The 19,059-nt window shown below is 38.9% G+C and overlaps 1 protein-coding gene across 5 annotated transcripts in view; it reads left to right on the forward strand.

Moving 5' to 3' along the window:
• Nucleotides 1-17,088, forward strand: part of VAV3 (vav guanine nucleotide exchange factor 3) — a 255,820-nt gene extending 238,732 nt beyond the window's left edge. For all 5 annotated transcript variants that reach the window (XM_038412017.2, XM_043520500.1, XM_038412019.2 and 2 more), the window contains 3 exons: nt 1,791-1,920; nt 13,680-13,831; nt 15,639-17,088. In XM_038412017.2, the coding sequence (XP_038267945.2) occupies nt 1,791-1,920; nt 13,680-13,831; nt 15,639-15,680 (324 nt within the window). In that variant the 3' untranslated portion in view covers nt 15,681-17,088. The remainder of the gene's footprint in view (nt 1-1,790; nt 1,921-13,679; nt 13,832-15,638) is intronic.
• Nucleotides 17,089-19,059: the final 1,971 nt, after the last annotated feature.

Genomic DNA, 19,059 nt, shown 5'->3' on the forward strand with positions numbered 1-19,059 from the left:
GAAGTTTACCATTAAGACTGTTTTCATGAACTTACATTTAGTGCACAGATCTTGGCTGAATAATTTTAAGGGTCATTTTATTCATTGGTATTAATTTATTGCATGGACCTCTTTAGATTTTTGTAGAAGAGCATAGGCTGGTTTTTGGGGGGGGGCTTGTTTGTAAATCAGAATGAAATTATTGCTTTTTCCTTATTTGGACTGAAGCTGGGACTGGTTGATTTTGTTTTTGGAAACTTAAACATGGCAGAACAAAATGGGATTATTGAATGAATTGGTGATGGGAGTTAAGTGTTTACAATAAATGAATTACTGTATTTGATTTTAAAAAACAAAATGCTATGCTTGAAGGAACAGAATAATTAACTGAAGTGTGTTTGCTTTGATTTTCCTACTCAACATTTACCCTCATTCCTTACTCTGTAGAGAAACTCTGTGCTGAATTTATTCACATAAATCTGTCGATCCAATCCATAGACTGAGCTAAGGACTTGTCTATACAGTAATGTGCACCGCAGGGGTATGATTTCTAAATCACACTAACATGTCGTTCATTTATGAGTCTCCATAGACCCTGCTAGTGTGCATTAAATGTTCCCTAGTGCACTTTCACAAACATACATTAAAGTGCAGTAGGGAACATCTTATGCACATTACAGACCCGTTGTGCACATTATCTCACCACGTAGACAAGCCTTAAGAGTTGCATACTAGAGTTGAATACTGCATAGAAATATCATGAATTCTTAATGTTTGGAGGTGTTCCTTCATATTTACAATGAGAACTGAAGGCACTGGCCTCCATGTATTGTACCTCCTTTGCTTTCATATTCTATTTTGGCAAATCATTTATGAAATATATGGTAAATTCTCAGATTGGATCCATGGAGAATGTGAAAAGCTGTGTAGTCTTGAGTTTATTCCTGATGCCATCTGATACAATGCACAATATCTTATGAAATCACCTTGAAACCTTTACATGGTCCATATACCTGAGAAGAAATCACCTGTTGATTGTAAGGCTCGCGCTGTTATCTGGTGTCTGTGTTTTCAGAAGAAGATTTGTGGGTGATCATTATTTATCACTGTAGTAAAAAGCTGAGAAAGTAAAGACGGTACAGTGAGTAGTTAGCAAGCAGCTGACCTCCCCTTCTACCTTTTGTTCCATAGGGCAGATATTAATTAATCAACCTAATTGAAAGGAGCAAATATTCCTTTCAAATAGAGAAGTAGGATTTTTTTGTCCTATAATCAAAGCATTAGGAACTCAAGTACAACGTACTAAATAGAAGGTAGTAATACAGATAAGGTGTTGAGCTCATCTATGCAGGGAATAGGTATTTTAGGTAACATGGCTTTATGTATATTTACTGTGCAGTTATCCATTATAAATAGAGCTGGGTGAAAGTTTTTCAGCAACTAATAAACTCACCAAAACCGCATTTTTCAGGGCACCGAAACTGTTCATGAATCTAGGTAAAATTCAGCAAAAAGTTTCATTTGCAAAAAAGATTTTAAAAATGTCAAAACAACCTTTTGAAAACAAAATGCCAATTTGACCTAAGTGAAATATTTTTGGTTTTCCATTTCTTGGATGAAACCAAATAAATTTATTTTCAGGATGTTTTTTGTTTTGTTTTCTGTTTAGCCCTGAACTGAAAAATCAATTATTTGCTCAGCTTTAATGATAAAATCGCCTATCTAAGCAAACTATCATTAACTGTATATCTTACTGTTGAAAAGGATGCAAATTAAAAGTCCAATAATGTTTTATTCTCTTTTCCTCAAAGGAACTTGTAGAGTACTACAAGCACCACTCTCTCAAAGAAGGTTTCCGAAGTTTGGATACTACTCTTCAGGTTCCATACAAGGCATCTGAAAATTCAGATGGACAAAGGAGTAATAAAGCAAGCAGTAACTGTGAGTATTATCATTTTACATATTATTTGCTGTCATTTTAACTCTAAAAGCTTAATGATATTTAAAACATCTTCATTTTGCATTTTTGATATGTAACCAATTAATATGGTAATGCGTTCAACTAGGATTTTTCTACAGCTAAGCATAATCAGATCTGCCAACAGGTTTATGAACATGTCTAGTGAGACTTTCTTAATGCCAAACTTAAAATCAGGTTGGTGTTCAAAAATCTATTAGAAATGCAAGTGAGAGATTTAATTTGGATTCTGCCTAGTTTTTGCAGATGTTTACATAGGCGGCACTGTTTTCAGTTACAGGCATAAATAAGTAACCATTTCTAATCTTGGATTGAGATTTAAATAGATCAATCATCTAATATAACTGTAAATTTTTGTAAATTAGGGTTTCAGTAAAGAGACGCACAGTTTTTCAAATAATATGTCATTTGTTGAATCATCTCATTTGTTTTTTTACACCTCTCTTTTAAGGCCATAATTTGCAAGCCTGTAAAACGCTTCTAAAAGAATTTTCAGAATATATACCATATAAATACCTGTTAAAAGACTATATGTATTTTTGGAGTAAATAGCTACAATATGTGTAATAGTGTTCTTATGAACATGTAACATGTTCCATTTTAAAGGAAAGTCTATAAAACTGTTGTTGCCTTTTTAGAAGTTCAGTGCTATTTAAAACAACTGTTATGTGGTCTGTTGAAAATACTTAATTTTTCCCTGCAAGAATATTAGACTTCACAGCGTTTCAGGCAATGGTCTTATCTTTGCACTGCACCAGATAAGAAGAAAATAAAAATTAATGATGACTTCAACAATACGAAGACTGCTGTGAATGAAGATACAGTCAAGCCCAGTGTCTTGTGGCAATAATTCTGACTATTCCATCATTTTCACTTACTAGTTTTCTTCTTGGATTTTCACTTGTTTATCTATATTCCATGGACATGCATATATAATTTCCAAGAGACTTTCTTATTTTTATTTGGTAAAACAGGATCATTAGGTGAATTTTAGGACACATTATTTTCAGATTATTTTTCATCCATTTTCATTGTTTTTTCTTTGTTTCTTTCTGTCATCCTGTTTCCTTTTTCCTTTCTTCTCTTGTTTTTTCATTATTTCCCCTGGGTGTATACAGTGCAATTAAACACCCATGGCTGGCCTGGGTCAGCTGACTTGGGCTCGGGCTATGGGGCTGTAAAATTTCAGTATAGACGTTCAGGCTTGGGCTGAAACCTGAGTTCTGGGACCCTCCCAATTCCCCAAGCCCAAACATCTACAGTGCAATTTTATAGCTCCGTGAGCCTGAGTCAGCTGATATGGGCCAGCCACAGGTGTTTAAATGTAGTGTAGACAAACCCTATGAGTTTTTTTTGAGTTTTCTCCCTCCTGTTGTATCCCATGTTTTCTGAGGACTTCACCTCTGTTCCTAGTTACTTGAAAAGAGACAAGAACAGAGAAAGATCTTTTCCCCCCATTATCGTATTTCCCTTCCTCTCATCATCCCTCTCAATCGCTATCCTCTTTTTCTCCTCATCCCTACTTGGCATGGAGTGCCAGGGCATTGACTGGCGTGAGGAGTGTACCCTGCCTGCCTTACCTTTGTGTTTATTTTAGTTATCCTCCGAGAGGAGCAGAAAGAGAGCACTGCCTTTTCTTACTTAGACCAGGTGATAGGAGGGAGGCACGGAAGCAGGCATCTGTATCACATGGAAGAGTACTAACATATAGGAGAAACACCACAACTGTTGCAAATTACTGCAGGATACAAGATTTTATATAGTGCATATTCCACTTCCTTCACTCCACTCCAGAAATAAAAATCTCCGTTACAGGTGTTCAAAAGTGATTATATGGAAGAACAAAAGAAATGAATGTGGGACATTTTCCACTTAAGAGGTTTGGCAGGCTTGGCTTTCTGCTATGTTGAAATTCGAACATTTTTCCACTATATTTGCTGGTGGAAACTGGAAAATTTCCCCCGAGGCCAAATTGATGAAAAGTCTCTCAATTCTCAGATTTCCCATGTAAAACCTAATGTATTACCACAACTCTGAGAACAAAATGCAGAGTGTTTGACCCTGGATAACACTTTGGTTAATGGATTTGAAGGTTTTTATAAATCTGAATGAGCTTTTCCTTCTGGACACTCCAGACTTTAGTACTGGACCCAAATTGTGAGTCTGGTGTTCTCTTGAGGCTGAGCAGAATTTAGGCATTGTCTCTGACTTTGGGCCTCTAGGCACACATACCAGATACAGACACCATGTCGGATACCCATCTTGGCAGGCCCTGAAAATAGCTCAGCAGTCCCAAGTCTCACCAGTAGCTGTTGCATGCTCTGAGTTCCACTGAAGCTGATTTACTTTTTCCCTTTTTGGGGACTGTGTGACAGTGTAAGCAAGTAACACACAGACTCTGCAAAGGAATTTCTAAACAAACATATTTAATTCTTAGACAGCATAACTGGTACAGTTGATGGAAAAACAACAAAACCTGCACACAAAACCCTACCTCACTTTCCTCACCACTCCCATAGTCCTTTGGGATTTGGTCAGTGACTTTTCAGGGGTCCAGTATTTTCTTCTCCCTGTTCTCCCCTGCACAGCCTTGTCTGTTGTTCTCTCTACTGAATTGAGCCCTTTTTATGAAGTTGCAGTCCCCTTTATTAGGTGATCACTAGGAGCTGCTTCAAGTCCCTTTCTCAGCTGATCCATTGATTGATTACAAGGCCACCAGAGAAAAAGAGTTTCTCTGGCCCTCTCATATATTGTTGGCAGATCATCTGCAACTCATGCATTTTAGTTTTACAGCTGCCCTGTTAGTTTTCACCAAGTTGGCATTAGAATACCCTCATAGTTAGGGATCTGAACCCTGCAATGTTTGATCTGCAAAGCAGTTAGAGAATTTGTACCTTGGAATTTTGTTAGCAAGGGTTGCAACTTGAAAGCAAACCAGCCACTGCAGATTTGTTGGACATTTGAGTTGAATTCACTTCGTTCCCCAAGGGGAATCTTCACTCAGCCAGTTCCTCTCTGACTACCTCCTACTCTCCTTTGAAGGCATCTCGTATAAGAAGGGATAGCTGTTGAGAGGGACCCTGAATGACAAACTGAGGGGAAGGAGGTTTGCCAGTTTTCCAGCTGGGTGCATAAACTGAGCCCATGTTCACCAGATTTTCACAAATACAGGCTGAGGCAATTAAATATGTCAAGCTTCCAACTTCAATCTGAGATTGAGTGGAGGTTTGAGATGGACATTTTTCACTGCTCTGCTCATATGAATACCTGTTGGGATATTTTTTTTTTTGGTAATAAATACATCTTCGCTAATGATGCAATTCTCTTTTTTTTTTTTTTTGTCCTTTGATACCTTCATAGCATTTGGTATGCATTGGGCAAAACTTCACAACATAAGCAGAGAGAGGCATTTCTGTCTTGGAGCATTTTTTAGAAATTTAGGAAGCTCTACTGGAGACCATCAAGTATTAATGCCAAGTGTTTTGAACTAATATGAAATCCAAAGGCAGCTTCAAATCACCTAATTGTCTAGGATGATAGAAAAAATGGTTTTATTTATTTCCCCTTTGAAGGTCAGAATATTAAATGGCTGTTAGGTTTTCCTGAAATTTTTTATATGACTTTCAATACAATTTCCATATTATTTCTTAGAATGTCAGGCAAAGGGTGATTTGAAAGCTGCCCTGCGTGTGTCACAGTTCTCTCAATACTTAGTTGTTAGACCTGAATTATCATTTTGTACCTAAAATTAAGTTGACTTTTCATTTACTTCAGAAAATTGTCCAGTGGTTCTTCTTAATCTCCCAGCGTCCCAGGACTCGTGTCCTCTTTTAAGATGTTCATTGCACGCTTTCAGTAGGCATGAGGATACCTCATCAGCTATCAAATATATCAAGACATCTAGATGTACTTTACTTTTTTCTTAAGAGGAATGTAAACAAAGATGGGTTTTGGTGCCATGGTATGTTCTTTGGTCTCAGTTTTCATTTCAGACTGCGTCTGCATGCACGGTGATTGCACCCACAAAAATGGGCACATACTCTTTTGCGGGTAGAAAACATACCATCACCCAAAGGAGAGCAATTGGGTGACCAGCAACCTAATTACTATAAATATATTGGAGATTTAATTAGTGTGTCCTTAACCCTTCGTTTACCTGAGGATACATTACATTTATCCATCAAAGCGGGGGCTAGCATACTGGCTGCACAAGTTTAAGTACCTGAGCCAAATTCTGCATTTTGTGCGTGCTCAGAACTTCCATTGAACTGAATGCGTGTAGTATATATGGATCCAAAACATCATTTAGTCCTTAGAGGATATGAAATGTGCACGTAATTCCCGTTTGATGTTAATAGTTATCAGAGTAGAATGCTGTGATCCCTACATGCATGGTGTGAGGTCCAGTTTAACAAAGTACAGTCACTCCTTGCTTAACATTGTAGTTATGTTCCTGAAAAATGCGACTTTAAGCAAAACGTTGTTAAGCGAATCCAATTTCCCCATAAAAATTAATGTAAATGGGGGGGTTAGGTTCCAGGGAAATTTTTTTCACCAGATAAGACTATATATATATATATATATATAGTGACGAGGAAAGGCCAGATGGCTATAGAAAAGTAGTGGGAAATAGATACATTAGCTCCAGGCTAAACGAATCCCTGGTACCAGGTTAAGTGAAATGGAAGCTGCTCCAGGTCAATTAAGACACATGGGGCCAATTAAGAACTTCCCAGAAGGCAGAGAGAATGCTATGTTGATTGGGACACCTGAAGCCAATCAGGGGCTGGCTGAAACTAGTTAAAAGCCTCCCAGCCAGGCAGGTGGGTGTGCAAGTCAGGAGCTGTGGGAAGAAGTTGTGCTGTTGGAGAGGCTGAGTAGCACACACCATATCAGGCACAAGGAAGGAGGCCCTGAGGTAAGGGTGAAGTGGAGCTTGAGGAAGTGAGGGCTGCTGTGGGGGAAGTAGCCCAGGGAATTGTACATGCCATGTTTCTAAAAGGTCAGCTACCATAGCTGATACCATTAGGGTCCCTGGGCTGGAGCCCGGAGTAGAGGGTGGGCCCAGGCTCCCCCCCACCTTTGCCCCCTGTTTAATCACTGAGACTGGGAGACAACAGAGACTACGCAAGGAAGGATAACTTCTCCTCACCTCCCTCGCTGGCTTATGATGAAAATGGCTCAGTAGACTGTGACCCTTGTCTCTAGAGAAAGAAGGGTTATGTGGAGGGTCACAGTGAGCCCATGAGGCTATCGAAATCCACCAGGAAACGCGGGACCCACGGAGGCAAGGACAGAGCTTTGTCACAAAATATATACACAAAAAGAAAAGGAGTACTTGTGGCACCTTAGAGACTTCACTTCATTGGATGCATTCAGTGAGCTGTAGCTCACGAAAGCTTATGCTCAAATAAATTTTTTAGTCTCCAAGGTGCCACAAGTACTCCTTTTCTTTTTGCGAATACAGGCTAACACGGCTGCTACTCTGAAACCTGTCCTATATACACAGACACAAATACACACAGTATAAGTTTTAAACAAACAAGTTAATACTATACACATCAATGATGATTGTGAAGCTTGGTTGAGGTGGTGGAGTTAGAGGGTGGAAGAGAGTGGGATATTTCCCAGGGAATGCCTTACTGCTAACTGATGAATTAGCACTCATTGCTGAACCCGCAAGGGTTAACACGTTGTTAATGTAGCTTTACACTCTACAAGGCAGCACAAATGGAGGGAGGGGAGATAGCATGGCAGAGAGACATGCACACCCTGTGTGTGTGTGTGTGTGAGAGAGAGAGAGAAAGAGAGAGATGCGCATTGCCCCTTTAAGTATGGTGACCACACTCTAAGTACATTTCCTTTTTAAGTAGATCAGCAAGTTGAGACAGCAGCTGCTGCCAGCAAGCACCTCCGTCCTGAGCCCTGTCTTATCCCCCCCATTCTATTGAGATGGGGTAAGCGGGGGGCAGGAGCAGGGGGAGGGGGACACCCTGACATTAGCCCCCTTATTTCCCTTTCCTTCCCCCCCAACCCCCCCGCACAGCAAGCAGGAGGCTCCCGGGAAGCACTTCCAAGGCAGAGGGCAGGAGTAGCACATGGCAGTGGGGGGAGGGACAGCTGAACTGCCTGCAATTGATGGGCAGCCGCCACACAGTGAGCTGTGTGGAGCTGCTAGGGAGGCTGCTGGTCCACCCTGGTTCCAAGCCCCCCCCAGCTCGCTGCAATGGGCTGCTCTTCCTGCAAGCAGTGGACAGAGCAGGCCGCTGCCAAACAATGTTATAAGGGAGCATTGCACAACTTTAAAGGAACATGTTCTCTAATTGATTAGTAGCGTAACAACGTTAACCGGGACGACTTTAAGTGAGGAGTTACTGTACTTAAGTAAAAAAAAAAAAAAAAAAAAAAAAAAGAGAGAGAGTACTTGTGGCACCTTAGAGACTAACAAATTTATTAGAGCGTAAGCTTTCGTGAGCTACGATGAAGCATCCAATGATGAGCATCCGATGAAGTGAGCTGTAGCTCACGAAAGCTTATGCTCTAATAAATTTGTTAGTCTCTAAGGTGCCACAAGTACTCTTTTTTTTTTTTTTGCGAATACAGACTAACACGGCTGCTACTCTGAAACCTGTACTTAAGTACAGGCCTAAGTTAAGCATGGGATTAGTCCTGTGGATACCAATGGCACAACTTATGTACTTGAACGTAGACATGTTTAAGAACTTGGGTTGAGTCAGGGCCAAAAGGATTTTAAAATGTATTAAGAAAAGAAACAGCTTTATTTGTAAGAAAAAACAGTTTAAAATTCTTTTCTGCCAAAACCAAAATGGATTTTTTTTAAATTTTTTGTTTTTGAAAAATGTAATTGTGAAAAAATAAATCTTAGATCTACATTTTCCACTTTTCACAGTCAATTTCCTTCCAGACTTCCTCAGTGAGGAACCGTAGTTTCCTTATTACCAATGACTTACATAATAGAAATACTAATATTTAAATATTTTGTCGATATTTCAACATTCTTTTGCTTCTCTCTTTTTCTTTTTGTTTCTCTAAGCCCCCTCTTTGTTCTGTGGGTTTTCTTTTGTAACTCCTCCAGACTACAGCTTTGTTCCCCCTTCCTCCACTCCTTTCTGGTCAGGTACTGCTTACCTCTTTTATATTTCTTCTAAATTTTCTTCTGTTTGCAAATTCTTTCTGTGTGCAGCCAACTAGGGAAGGGACGAATCTACTTTTTCATTTCTTGACTAAACGCAGAATAGCAGCTAATGCTATATACTGAAGACTGTCTCCAAATCTCAGTAACTGGTTAACATGATAAGCTATAAAGACAAGGTAATTAGAGGGTAGAAAATTTTTATTCTTGCAGTCCAATAAAATCAAACTCTTGCAAAATCAACTTTTAAAAGTATACATTCCTATAAGCAGAATTTAAATAGCCGCAGCAGATCTCAAATGGCCACTAGTTCACCATTCAGTAGTAGAATCCTATAGTAAGTATTATATTTTTAATTGATGTATTCATACAAATATGCATACCTGAAAATTGCACTGTTTATGAATGAATCAAGTATTCGTCCCATCTCTATAGCAAACCATATTGTGGCAGCATGTACAATGCCGTTGCTAGAGAGTTCTGTTGTAGCAAATGTTAGATTTTGCACTACCATTGTTTTAGTTGATTTTACTCATCTGCTTTTCAAATGTAATCACATTTTCTTTATTGTCTTTTAACCTTCTCTTGCTTTGAAAACATAATAACATTTTGAACTAATAGACTGTATAAAAAGATTGAAATTTACAGCCATGCTAATTTCAATTCCAATCACATTATGGCAAACTTGCACTCCATTAATAAACACCAGTAAGTAAAGATGCTGTTGTGACTTTTAAGCCACAGTTATGGTGGGGCTGCACCACTTTGGCGGTAGCCCCAGTAATTTTGCCTGTGGCAGGCAAAAAGTCTCTAAGAACCCTGAAGGTGCATACACAACAGCAACTGCTACACCCTCTAAAAGAGTGCAGCATTTGTTCTCCTTATGCTGGTTCACTTCCACTTAGAGAGGGTGGATTATCTGGCCTAGCTAGCACAAGGTTTTGGAATTGAGGTTGGCCCCTGGCACCCTCTTCTACCCTTGTGCATAGCACTAGTCCCAACAGAGCCCTTTATGTTGGTAATTAGTAAGGTTTAACTGCATTCGGTCTCCTCCACAAAAAGAAATCCTGACAATATCTGATATAAAGCATGTCTTTGTAACAATTACACAATAGTAAAGGGGTGTCAGGTAGTGTTAGGTAATTTAATCATGCCTGCTTGGATGGCATTTCATATTCTGGCAGATACTGTGCGTGACTTTTTGCATTTTTTATAAAATCATCTCTTTTTAAGACACCAAAAGAGTCTTCATTAAATTCACAACTAAATGATAATATAAATGGAAAATATGATCACTAAATATTATGGGTGGGGTTTTCAAAAGCACCTTCAATGTTGGCTTATCTCTGCTCCCACTGGAAGTCAGTGGTAAAATTTTCATTGATGCCAGTGGGAGAAGAATTAAACCAGCAATGTGTGAGCACTTTTTTGAACTTCCTCTCCATGCTTGCAAACTGGCAAGAACTGATGTACAATTTTGTAAAATTAAGCAAATGCACATTGCTTCAAGACACACAGAACCCACTAGCCAAAAAACACTCTTCTGGGGATAAAGCCACAAGTTAAGAGAAATACATAGTGTGAGATCAAACTGGTTACAGGTTATATTAATGAGAAATTGACCCGAATAGAAGCAAGGCAGAAATCTGACACAGACCAAAGTGTCCTAGTTCTCTGGGGTTACAAGCATTAGTGAGTCCTCTCAGGGTATGTCTATAGTGCAACTAAATACCTGTGTCAGCTGACTAGAGCTTGCGAGGCTATAAAATTGTGCTGTAGACATTCAAGCTCAGGCTGGAGTGCAGGCTCTGGGACCCTCCTAACTTGCAGGCTCCTAGAGCTCGGGCTCCAGCCTGAGCCCAGTGTCTACACTGCAACTAAACAGCTCCTTAGCCTGAACCCCGCGAGTCTGAGTCAGCTGGTCTGGGATAGCTGCGGGTTTTAATTGCACTGTAGACATAGCCTCCTTCTTCTTTAAAATCTCCCCTGCTGCTTGTTTCAATTCTTTCTTTTCTTGTTTCTCTGATCCTCTCTCCCCTATCTCAAGATTCTTTCCTTCTCCTCTTTCCCCTGTGCTCCTCATTTTGAAAGGGGTTTAAAATATTCCCCTCCTGTCCTCCGATTCTGCCCCCTTTCCCTCCCATTTCCCCCAATATTTTACTGCCCACTATTCCCTGCATTTCTCCTCTCCTTAGTTCTTTTCCTCACTCAGTTCCCCTTTCCCCTTGTTTTCTTCTTTCTTACCTACTTCCTTTTGTTCCTCCCCCACATCTCCCCCTGTGTACCTTGTTCCCTTGACCGCTTATCCTCTTTCTGGAGTCCAGAGCGGCTCTCTGCTTCCCTTTCCCCTCCCCACAGCCATTAACTGGTCCTTATAACCTCCAAATCAATTATCCCCTTCCCCCAATAGTTACTGCTATTGTCACCCACCAAAATACTGACCCCCAAATCAATAAGTGCTGCTAGTGCCCTCTTCCCCCACAAAAGTCAATTACTGCCTCTGCTGCACCCCTTCTCCTGCAAAATCAGTTACCAACCCTCTTTTCCCCAAAATCAATGTTCCTGCCCCATCACAACTTATTCTTGCTGCCCAGTACAGTATTTGACATATAATTGATGTAAATAGGCAAACAGTCATGGTATTTGACATGCTAGAATGTAAGTAGTGTATATTTATGATAATATACTGTGCATGATTGTCTATATTCTTCAGCATCTTCATATTGTGCACATGAACAATATATAAATCTGCTGATTCTCTTCTATATAACATATTTATATCCTATAGGCATATGCTAAATACTAACGCTGAGTGTAAAGTTGTAGTGATGAAGTGGAAAAATACGGTCATAATTCATTTTCATACATATGATTTAACTTTAGGTATTTCAGTTTTAATTATTGATGCGTGCCCAGTTGTAATTATATGAATGCATGGTATCTATTATGCAAAAGCTGCTGTTCATATGAGGTCACAATAAATATCAAATAAAAGTATATGCAGCAAGGCTATCACTTAAATGGTTGATTTTGTCATAGCTGTTTAGATTTTCTAGTTTATATACCATGTTTCATATTTCCCTGATTTTAAATCAAAGAAGGCAGCTTGCTCTGATTCTCTACTGTTAAATTTCGATTACATTTTCAAAACTAGAATGTTAGTAGCAATTCCTAAAACACTTTGGGAAACTCTAGTAACAATGTGCTTGCTCTCTTGTTCTCTGAATTATGACAAAGAGAATGGTTTTGATGATTCCTCCAACTCACTGTTGGCGATACTCCAAATACACCCAGGATTTTTTCAATAGGGGATTTTAGTGTGTCCATCTCCCTAGCTCCCTATGTAAGGTGCTAGTCAGAACTAATGGTAGTTCATTTCTATCTACAGCAGCTGTTTATTCATGGAACCAGTTGCAAAGGGACATTGCCTCTATTGAAAAACACTGTTTGGATGCCCTTTTGCATACCGTAGGCTTCCACCTTTGCCAGTTGCTGGTCTAACCTCTGAATCTAACGTATTAGCCAGTGTATATATTTTCTATTGTACCCAAATTATAGGTCTCACCCTGCAAAGTGCTGAGAACTTTTACCTTCCAATGAGAAATGACAGTCCACAGCAGCTTACAGGATTGGATTCTATAAGACTTCATAAAAAGATTATCAGTTTGCTACAATTAAAGCCATTTTTGAATTGTACATATTAGAGACATGCAGCTTTTGCATGTATCATTCAGAAATGTTTGAAGTCATTTTTATATCCATTTAAAAGATTTAGGCCCCAGTTCAGCAAGGTGTTTTAAGTTGGAGCATCACTGTAAACCTTTAAGAGTTGATTTTGTTGGGACCTCTCACATGCTTAGACTTATGCTAATTCTTAAGTTTTTTGCTGGAGGCATTTTTGCTTTGTGGTGAAATTTTGTGAGCCAGGTTCAACTGATCATTTTTGATGTTTGATTTTCAGTGTACTTCCCAGAAAAATGGTGGTTTACATGATCCAGTGGCCATACAACAGATAACCCAAACTGTAGAAATGCATTTCCTTTTTGCTATTAGTTGGAAGGATACAGCCTTATATGGATAGTATTTAACTTGGATTGCTTCTCTGAAGGAATAGCACCATAATCTATTTATTTTGCCTCATTAGGGGTTTAAAGTTAAATCAACAATAAATGCTAATAATCTGTTTTGAAACAAACTAGTGACCTGAAAAATATGTTGATGTAAGTACTTTGCAGCAAGTTTTATTATAAACTAGACAAGTGTAATAAATTTTACAGTATTTTTGAATCCTTGAGACAAATTTTGCCTTAGTGGCATTTACATTCAGGCTCATGTAATGTTTTTTCTATTCTTCCCCCCCCCCCCCATAAAATCCTCCAACCTTGTGTTGAATTAACCTTTAAAGAAGGCTTCTTGATCTCTTTGGGTGGTTACTTTCACATTTACATAAAATTGTTGCCAATTTATTTTGTAATGGAATCATTGCTATACATTTTACAGTATTGACTTAATTGATTAGTCTGCGATTAACAGATCATAACAACATTGATTTCTTGTGTTCAATTTCAGTGCTAAGTCCAAAAGCAATAGGCATAGCCATTGCCCGGTATGACTTCTGTGCAAGAGACATGAGAGAACTGTCCTTACTGAAAGGTGATGTGGTGAAAATTTACACAAAGATGAGTGCCAATGGCTGGTGGAGAGGTGAAGTAAATGGAAGGGTAGGTTTTTCTTTTATTTGGCATCATTTTGTACTTATCTCACTGATAAGGCTTTTAAATGGAGTCTTCAGACATCAGAAACCTTTTTCACATATTTTCTCTCATAGCATATCTGACACATCATCAGCTCTATTTCAGATGATCCAGACTGTATGCTTGATCAACTTTCTCAGTGTCTAAATGAATTAGGGTCGTGGATGAGCACTAACTGGCTGATGTCCAGCGTGGATAAGACTGTTTGGTGGGGGAAATAGCAGAGGTTGTAACCCTTAGCAGCAAAACATCAGGGTCTTGTTGGATTCCTGGTTGCTTCTTGGTGTCCAGCTAGCAGCAAAGGCAAGGAATGCATTTTATGATCTTTCCTTTTGGATGTGCATTTCACCACTGCCTTCCATACCTTTGTCAGCATAAGACTGGATTGCTGCAATAGGATTTATATGAGACTATACCTGAAGAGCACTCAGAAACTTCAGCTAGTACAAAATGTGGGAAAAGGCTTATGAAGCAGTGATTTTTACAAGGAGCATATTACATCTGTGCTCGGAGATTTGTGCAGATTGCTGGTAGTTCCCAGGTACAATTCAAAGTGTTAGTTTTGTCATAGAAGCCCTAAATGGTTTCCATCGCTATGTTAGGTGCTACCACTCTGCTCATGTAATACCTCTGCAGTGGAGATAAATTGAGGCACTCAAGGTCATGGTTTAAATGGAAAGAGATTAGTGGCAGGGCCAGGGCATGCTGTAAAGGGCTTGTTTCTCCAGCTTTGGGTAAGGGAGGGTGGATGTGGGTTGGGATGGTGGTTGAGAATGAAAGTCCTGTGCAATAGGATGGGGAGAAGTCTGGGATTTTGTGTGTTACATTATTTGAAGGGGTTTTTATTTTGTACATGTGCCTAAAGCATAAGACAGTCACATTTTAAAAAAGAAATAATCATATAGACTGGAAGCAATATAGAAACCTAAACTCTTTTTGATGGTCCTGTGTGAAATAAATTGATCTCATTCCAGGTGTTAATGGACAGACAGGCGCATACTAAAGAAAAACATTAGGAATGGGCATTCTGTTTGACAGTCTCAGCAAGATGGGCTTTGGGACTTGAGTTCTCTTCTTTCTCTAGAGAGAGTTCATCCAGAACAGGGCACATTGACAGGGCAGCATGAAGTGTTGCGCTCTATTATAGATATAGGACTTAACTCTCCAAAGTTAATGATATGGTTTCTTTCATGAGCAATACAATAACTTGTAACAATGCAGTATAAATGAAAAATTTCAGTCTCTGCCCTGCAATTCTTTCTCATTTAAAACGACTCCTGACTCCATTGAGACTTGAGTGCATGTAAGGACAACAAAATCAGTTCCTATTTAATTTATATGAACAATGGTAGTGGGGACTTACGAGCCTGATGGTAGCTTTGCAGAATACTTGGATGTCCTTCACCTCCAAAATGGGGAAATAGCAGCTGCCTGGCTCTCCTTTTTTCTGCTCTTACTCTTCTTCTTCTTCCATGTTTTAGTGCTTTGGGGCACAGTCACAGCTAGTGGTTTAGTTCTGATCTTCCAAAAAATGGTTTTAATGTCCAATGCTGCAATCTCCAAATCATGGGATCAATAATTTGCATCACTTGGTTGAGAGGCGTTACTGTACTAAGTGCTGTGGTGGCACAATCAAGTTTATCTTTATAATTTTGTGTCCCCTTGTTTACAAAACAGAACCATTATAGTTTTTGCCTAGGCAGGCCTTTAAAAGAATTGTCCTGTGTCATTAGTATCTTATGTATTATTTTTATTCTGCTTTTGCCTTTTTTAGGTGGGCTGGTTTCCATCAACCTATGTTGAAGAAGATGAATGAATTGAACACTTACTTTGCACTGTTGACCAGAAATTTCAGGGGCTGTGGAATACAACAATCTGCAAAGCATTAGTCTTGTTAAGTATTTCAAAAGCAGCGTTTTCTGTCTGTCCAAACCCTCCAGTCTTATTGTTGGAATTTCTACAGAAGTTTGTGCTGACAGATTAATGGTCTGCCCAGAGCTATGCAAGAAACAACCTGCCCCAGTTTGCCATCCTCAGGGACCAGTATAAAGCCCAACCCTCACCTTCCCAGAAGATCCTTGCAAAACAGATTTCTTTATACTGCTTTTCATTTCACCTTGTGATACACAGTGAATGCTACCTATTGGTAAATGTTTAATAAATCTTTTTTTCTAGTAGCTAACATCTGTGATGGTAGAAGGAGGAGATGAAGGCTTATTACTCCTTACCACTGCATACAGAAAAAGGAAAGTTAAGTCATGCCAGTCAATATTAGCTGTCTTGAAACATCAAGCAATGTTACTTATCACATAACAGTTGTGCACTCATCAAACCATTCTGAGAAAAATAGAAATGTAGTAAATATTTATAGCCTTCTCTTCCAAGATACATGTGTGGAATGATTTATAACTGACTTGAAGTCCTGCCTAAATTTTCAAAGAACTTGTTTTTATGACAGCAGTTTTAAAAAGGGGAGTGTTACTTAGTGTGGTTCTGCTAGAAAAAATGACTACAAATGGGATTGTGGTGTTCTCTTTTTGTTTTGTTATGCGCTCCAAATTTTACTCAGTTTACAAATAAGCAGATAACTATGTATACACACCTAGGAATCTTAAAGACAAAATGTGTTCTTTATCGCTCATGTATCATCAATAGTTTAAACATTTTGTAGGTCATATTCTGCCTATAATATGGAGATTTGGCTTTGCAGTAGGAATTTAGTTAACAATTCCTTTCCTGAGTGAGCACAAAAAGAATCCCACTCACTGTCCCATAAGTGTATTGACTCAGCAGGCTGAAAGAATTAAATAGTAATAAAAATGTATTTTTGGAGCAAAGCAAGGAGATTTCACCCTAAATACACACAGGAACAGATCTGCTGGGAAAGAAGGTATCATTTTTAAGGGTAGTACTTCACTTCGTATCTTAAACTACTTGCACTTTTGTATTTTGCTTTTGGAAGCTTTCTACATCAGGTCTCCATGAAGGGCTTTTTCTCTTTCCCTTGCTAGCAAATGGGAGCATGTATCATCCAGTGCATACCTTCTTGGTCATCAGGGCATGGTAAACGAACCTCTTACAGATTTTTTTTTTTCTGTTGCCTGCCTTTGCTTTTCTGGAATCTAACCCTGATTGTTACTTCTCTCCCAGAGTGGCAGTGAAATTATGGCAATGCAGTGGTGTGGACTGTTCCTTCCACAATATAATGCATAAGTGTCGATTATCCTAAGAAAAAGAGCCCCCAAGTTAGCATGAAAGCCTGTAACCTTGATGTCAGGTATGAGCAAGTGATATCTGTCTTTTGAGATCCAGAATTTTAATGAAGTTTGAAAGTCCTGGTTCATAGAAGAAAAAGTTGAAACAAGTGTTAGTGTTGATGTTGTACAAGTGTGAATATACAATTGTTAATATTTAGCTAATCTCTTACCTGTAAAATTTGGGCTAAACAAAATATTCCTACATACATAAAATTCTGAACTGCATTTTTCCTGTGTGTGACACTCTCCTCCTTCCAGTACAAAACACAGGAGAATCCATTCCCACAATGTGCACACAGACCAGCAATACAGCCCCTTTGCAACTGCTATCCATCCTATAGACTGAATAGTATCCAATGATCTTCCACAGAATGAGCACATACCCCAACTCCCCTCCCTTGGGCTGCTCTCCCCCGCCCCCCGTGATCCCCACTTTTATGCTGGCCTATTTATGGCCAGCACAGACATCCCATTCACATTATGGGGGGGTTGCAGAGAGACACACTACCTGTGCAGCCATTCCTCTCTCTCCCTTTCTTTCTCTCTCTCTCACACCCACCCACCCACCCACCATTCTGCAGGCAGCCCCTTTGCAGGGCCAAGTGGTGCAGCGAGCCTCTCAGAAATTCTCTGCATATGGGTGAATTTTGACCTTAGGGTTAGGAATGAATCTCTGCCAAAGTAGCATAGTTTCAGGGAGCTTACCTCAAAATTATGTAACTGTGATTGAGTTGAATACATTTATTTGATGGAACTGATTTAGAGCATTTGTAAATGTGTAAATGATTCCTAAAACATATTTTATAAGGTGATCTGTACAGCAGTTTAGACTTTGGTATGTTGTATGGTTATATTTTGCCATGCAATAGTATTATGTGTTGTGGGCCTGATCCTATTCTCCTTAAATGGACCACACTGGTTCTTTGGCAGCTTTGCCTGCTTTAGGGGTAAAGGAATAGGCTCTAGCTCTGTGAAATGTTTTGTGCTTAGCTATTAGCATATAGTTCTTGTATGAGGAGAAGCAGTTTAATTCAATACAAATTAAGAAACACATCTGTTATGTTCAGTAACCTAGGGTTTTTTAAACATTATTTTGATAAGTAGCCTTGTTACCCTAAATTGGTTTTTTGCTTTTTAGCAACTCAGGGGTCCAGCAATTTACCTTGGAGAAGAATTAAAGTAATATCTTAAAACTTTTTCATAGTAATCATACTGTACATCTTTGTTGTCTCTGTTTAATGCCCTGTATTGAATGAGCTAAACACTGCATCTTAAACTGTATTTCTAATACCAAAGACTTATGTAACAATTCCAGAGCCGCTGCTTCTCAATGTGCTTTCTTTTGCCTGTATGGAGACCTTGCTGTCATGCAGTGACTTAGTACAGTACTTTGATTTGTAATATTTTGTACATATGTGAATATAATAAACTGGTTAATTTCTTGTTTAAATTCATGTGTCAGAATTCATACTTGGTAGCGTAAAGGCATGGTCTGGCTCCTGTGTGACTTTTTAAATAATTGCTGTTACTAGCAGGAATTGTTAATGGTCTGTTTATCAAACCCATACTTGTATAAACCTTGTTTATATGTAAGATTGTGTTGTCATTGTATATAGGTCAGTATATCCTTCCTTCCTTTGAGGATTTCTTTTTAGACTAATGTCCCTTGTGCTATATCCGGAATAGCTTTGTATATGTATGGATGGATACTCAGAATCAGCTATATATATTGTTGTTAATTGCTTATTTGTATGTTTTCCTCTATCAAAACCTGCACTTATCATTTCTTGCCTGACATATCCTTTTAAGAGAGATTTCTCTTGTCCATCTTGTTTTATAGATGTGCCCATCCCCATCTCCTTGTTCTGCATTCCCTCAGTGCTTAGACTTGAGATCAAGTCTGAAAATAGCTGTGTGCATAATTTCTTGGGCTGCTAA

Source organism: Dermochelys coriacea, chromosome 8 (genome assembly GCF_009764565.3).
Source record: "Dermochelys coriacea isolate rDerCor1 chromosome 8, rDerCor1.pri.v4, whole genome shotgun sequence".
Taxonomy (NCBI): domain Eukaryota; kingdom Metazoa; phylum Chordata; order Testudines; family Dermochelyidae; genus Dermochelys; species Dermochelys coriacea.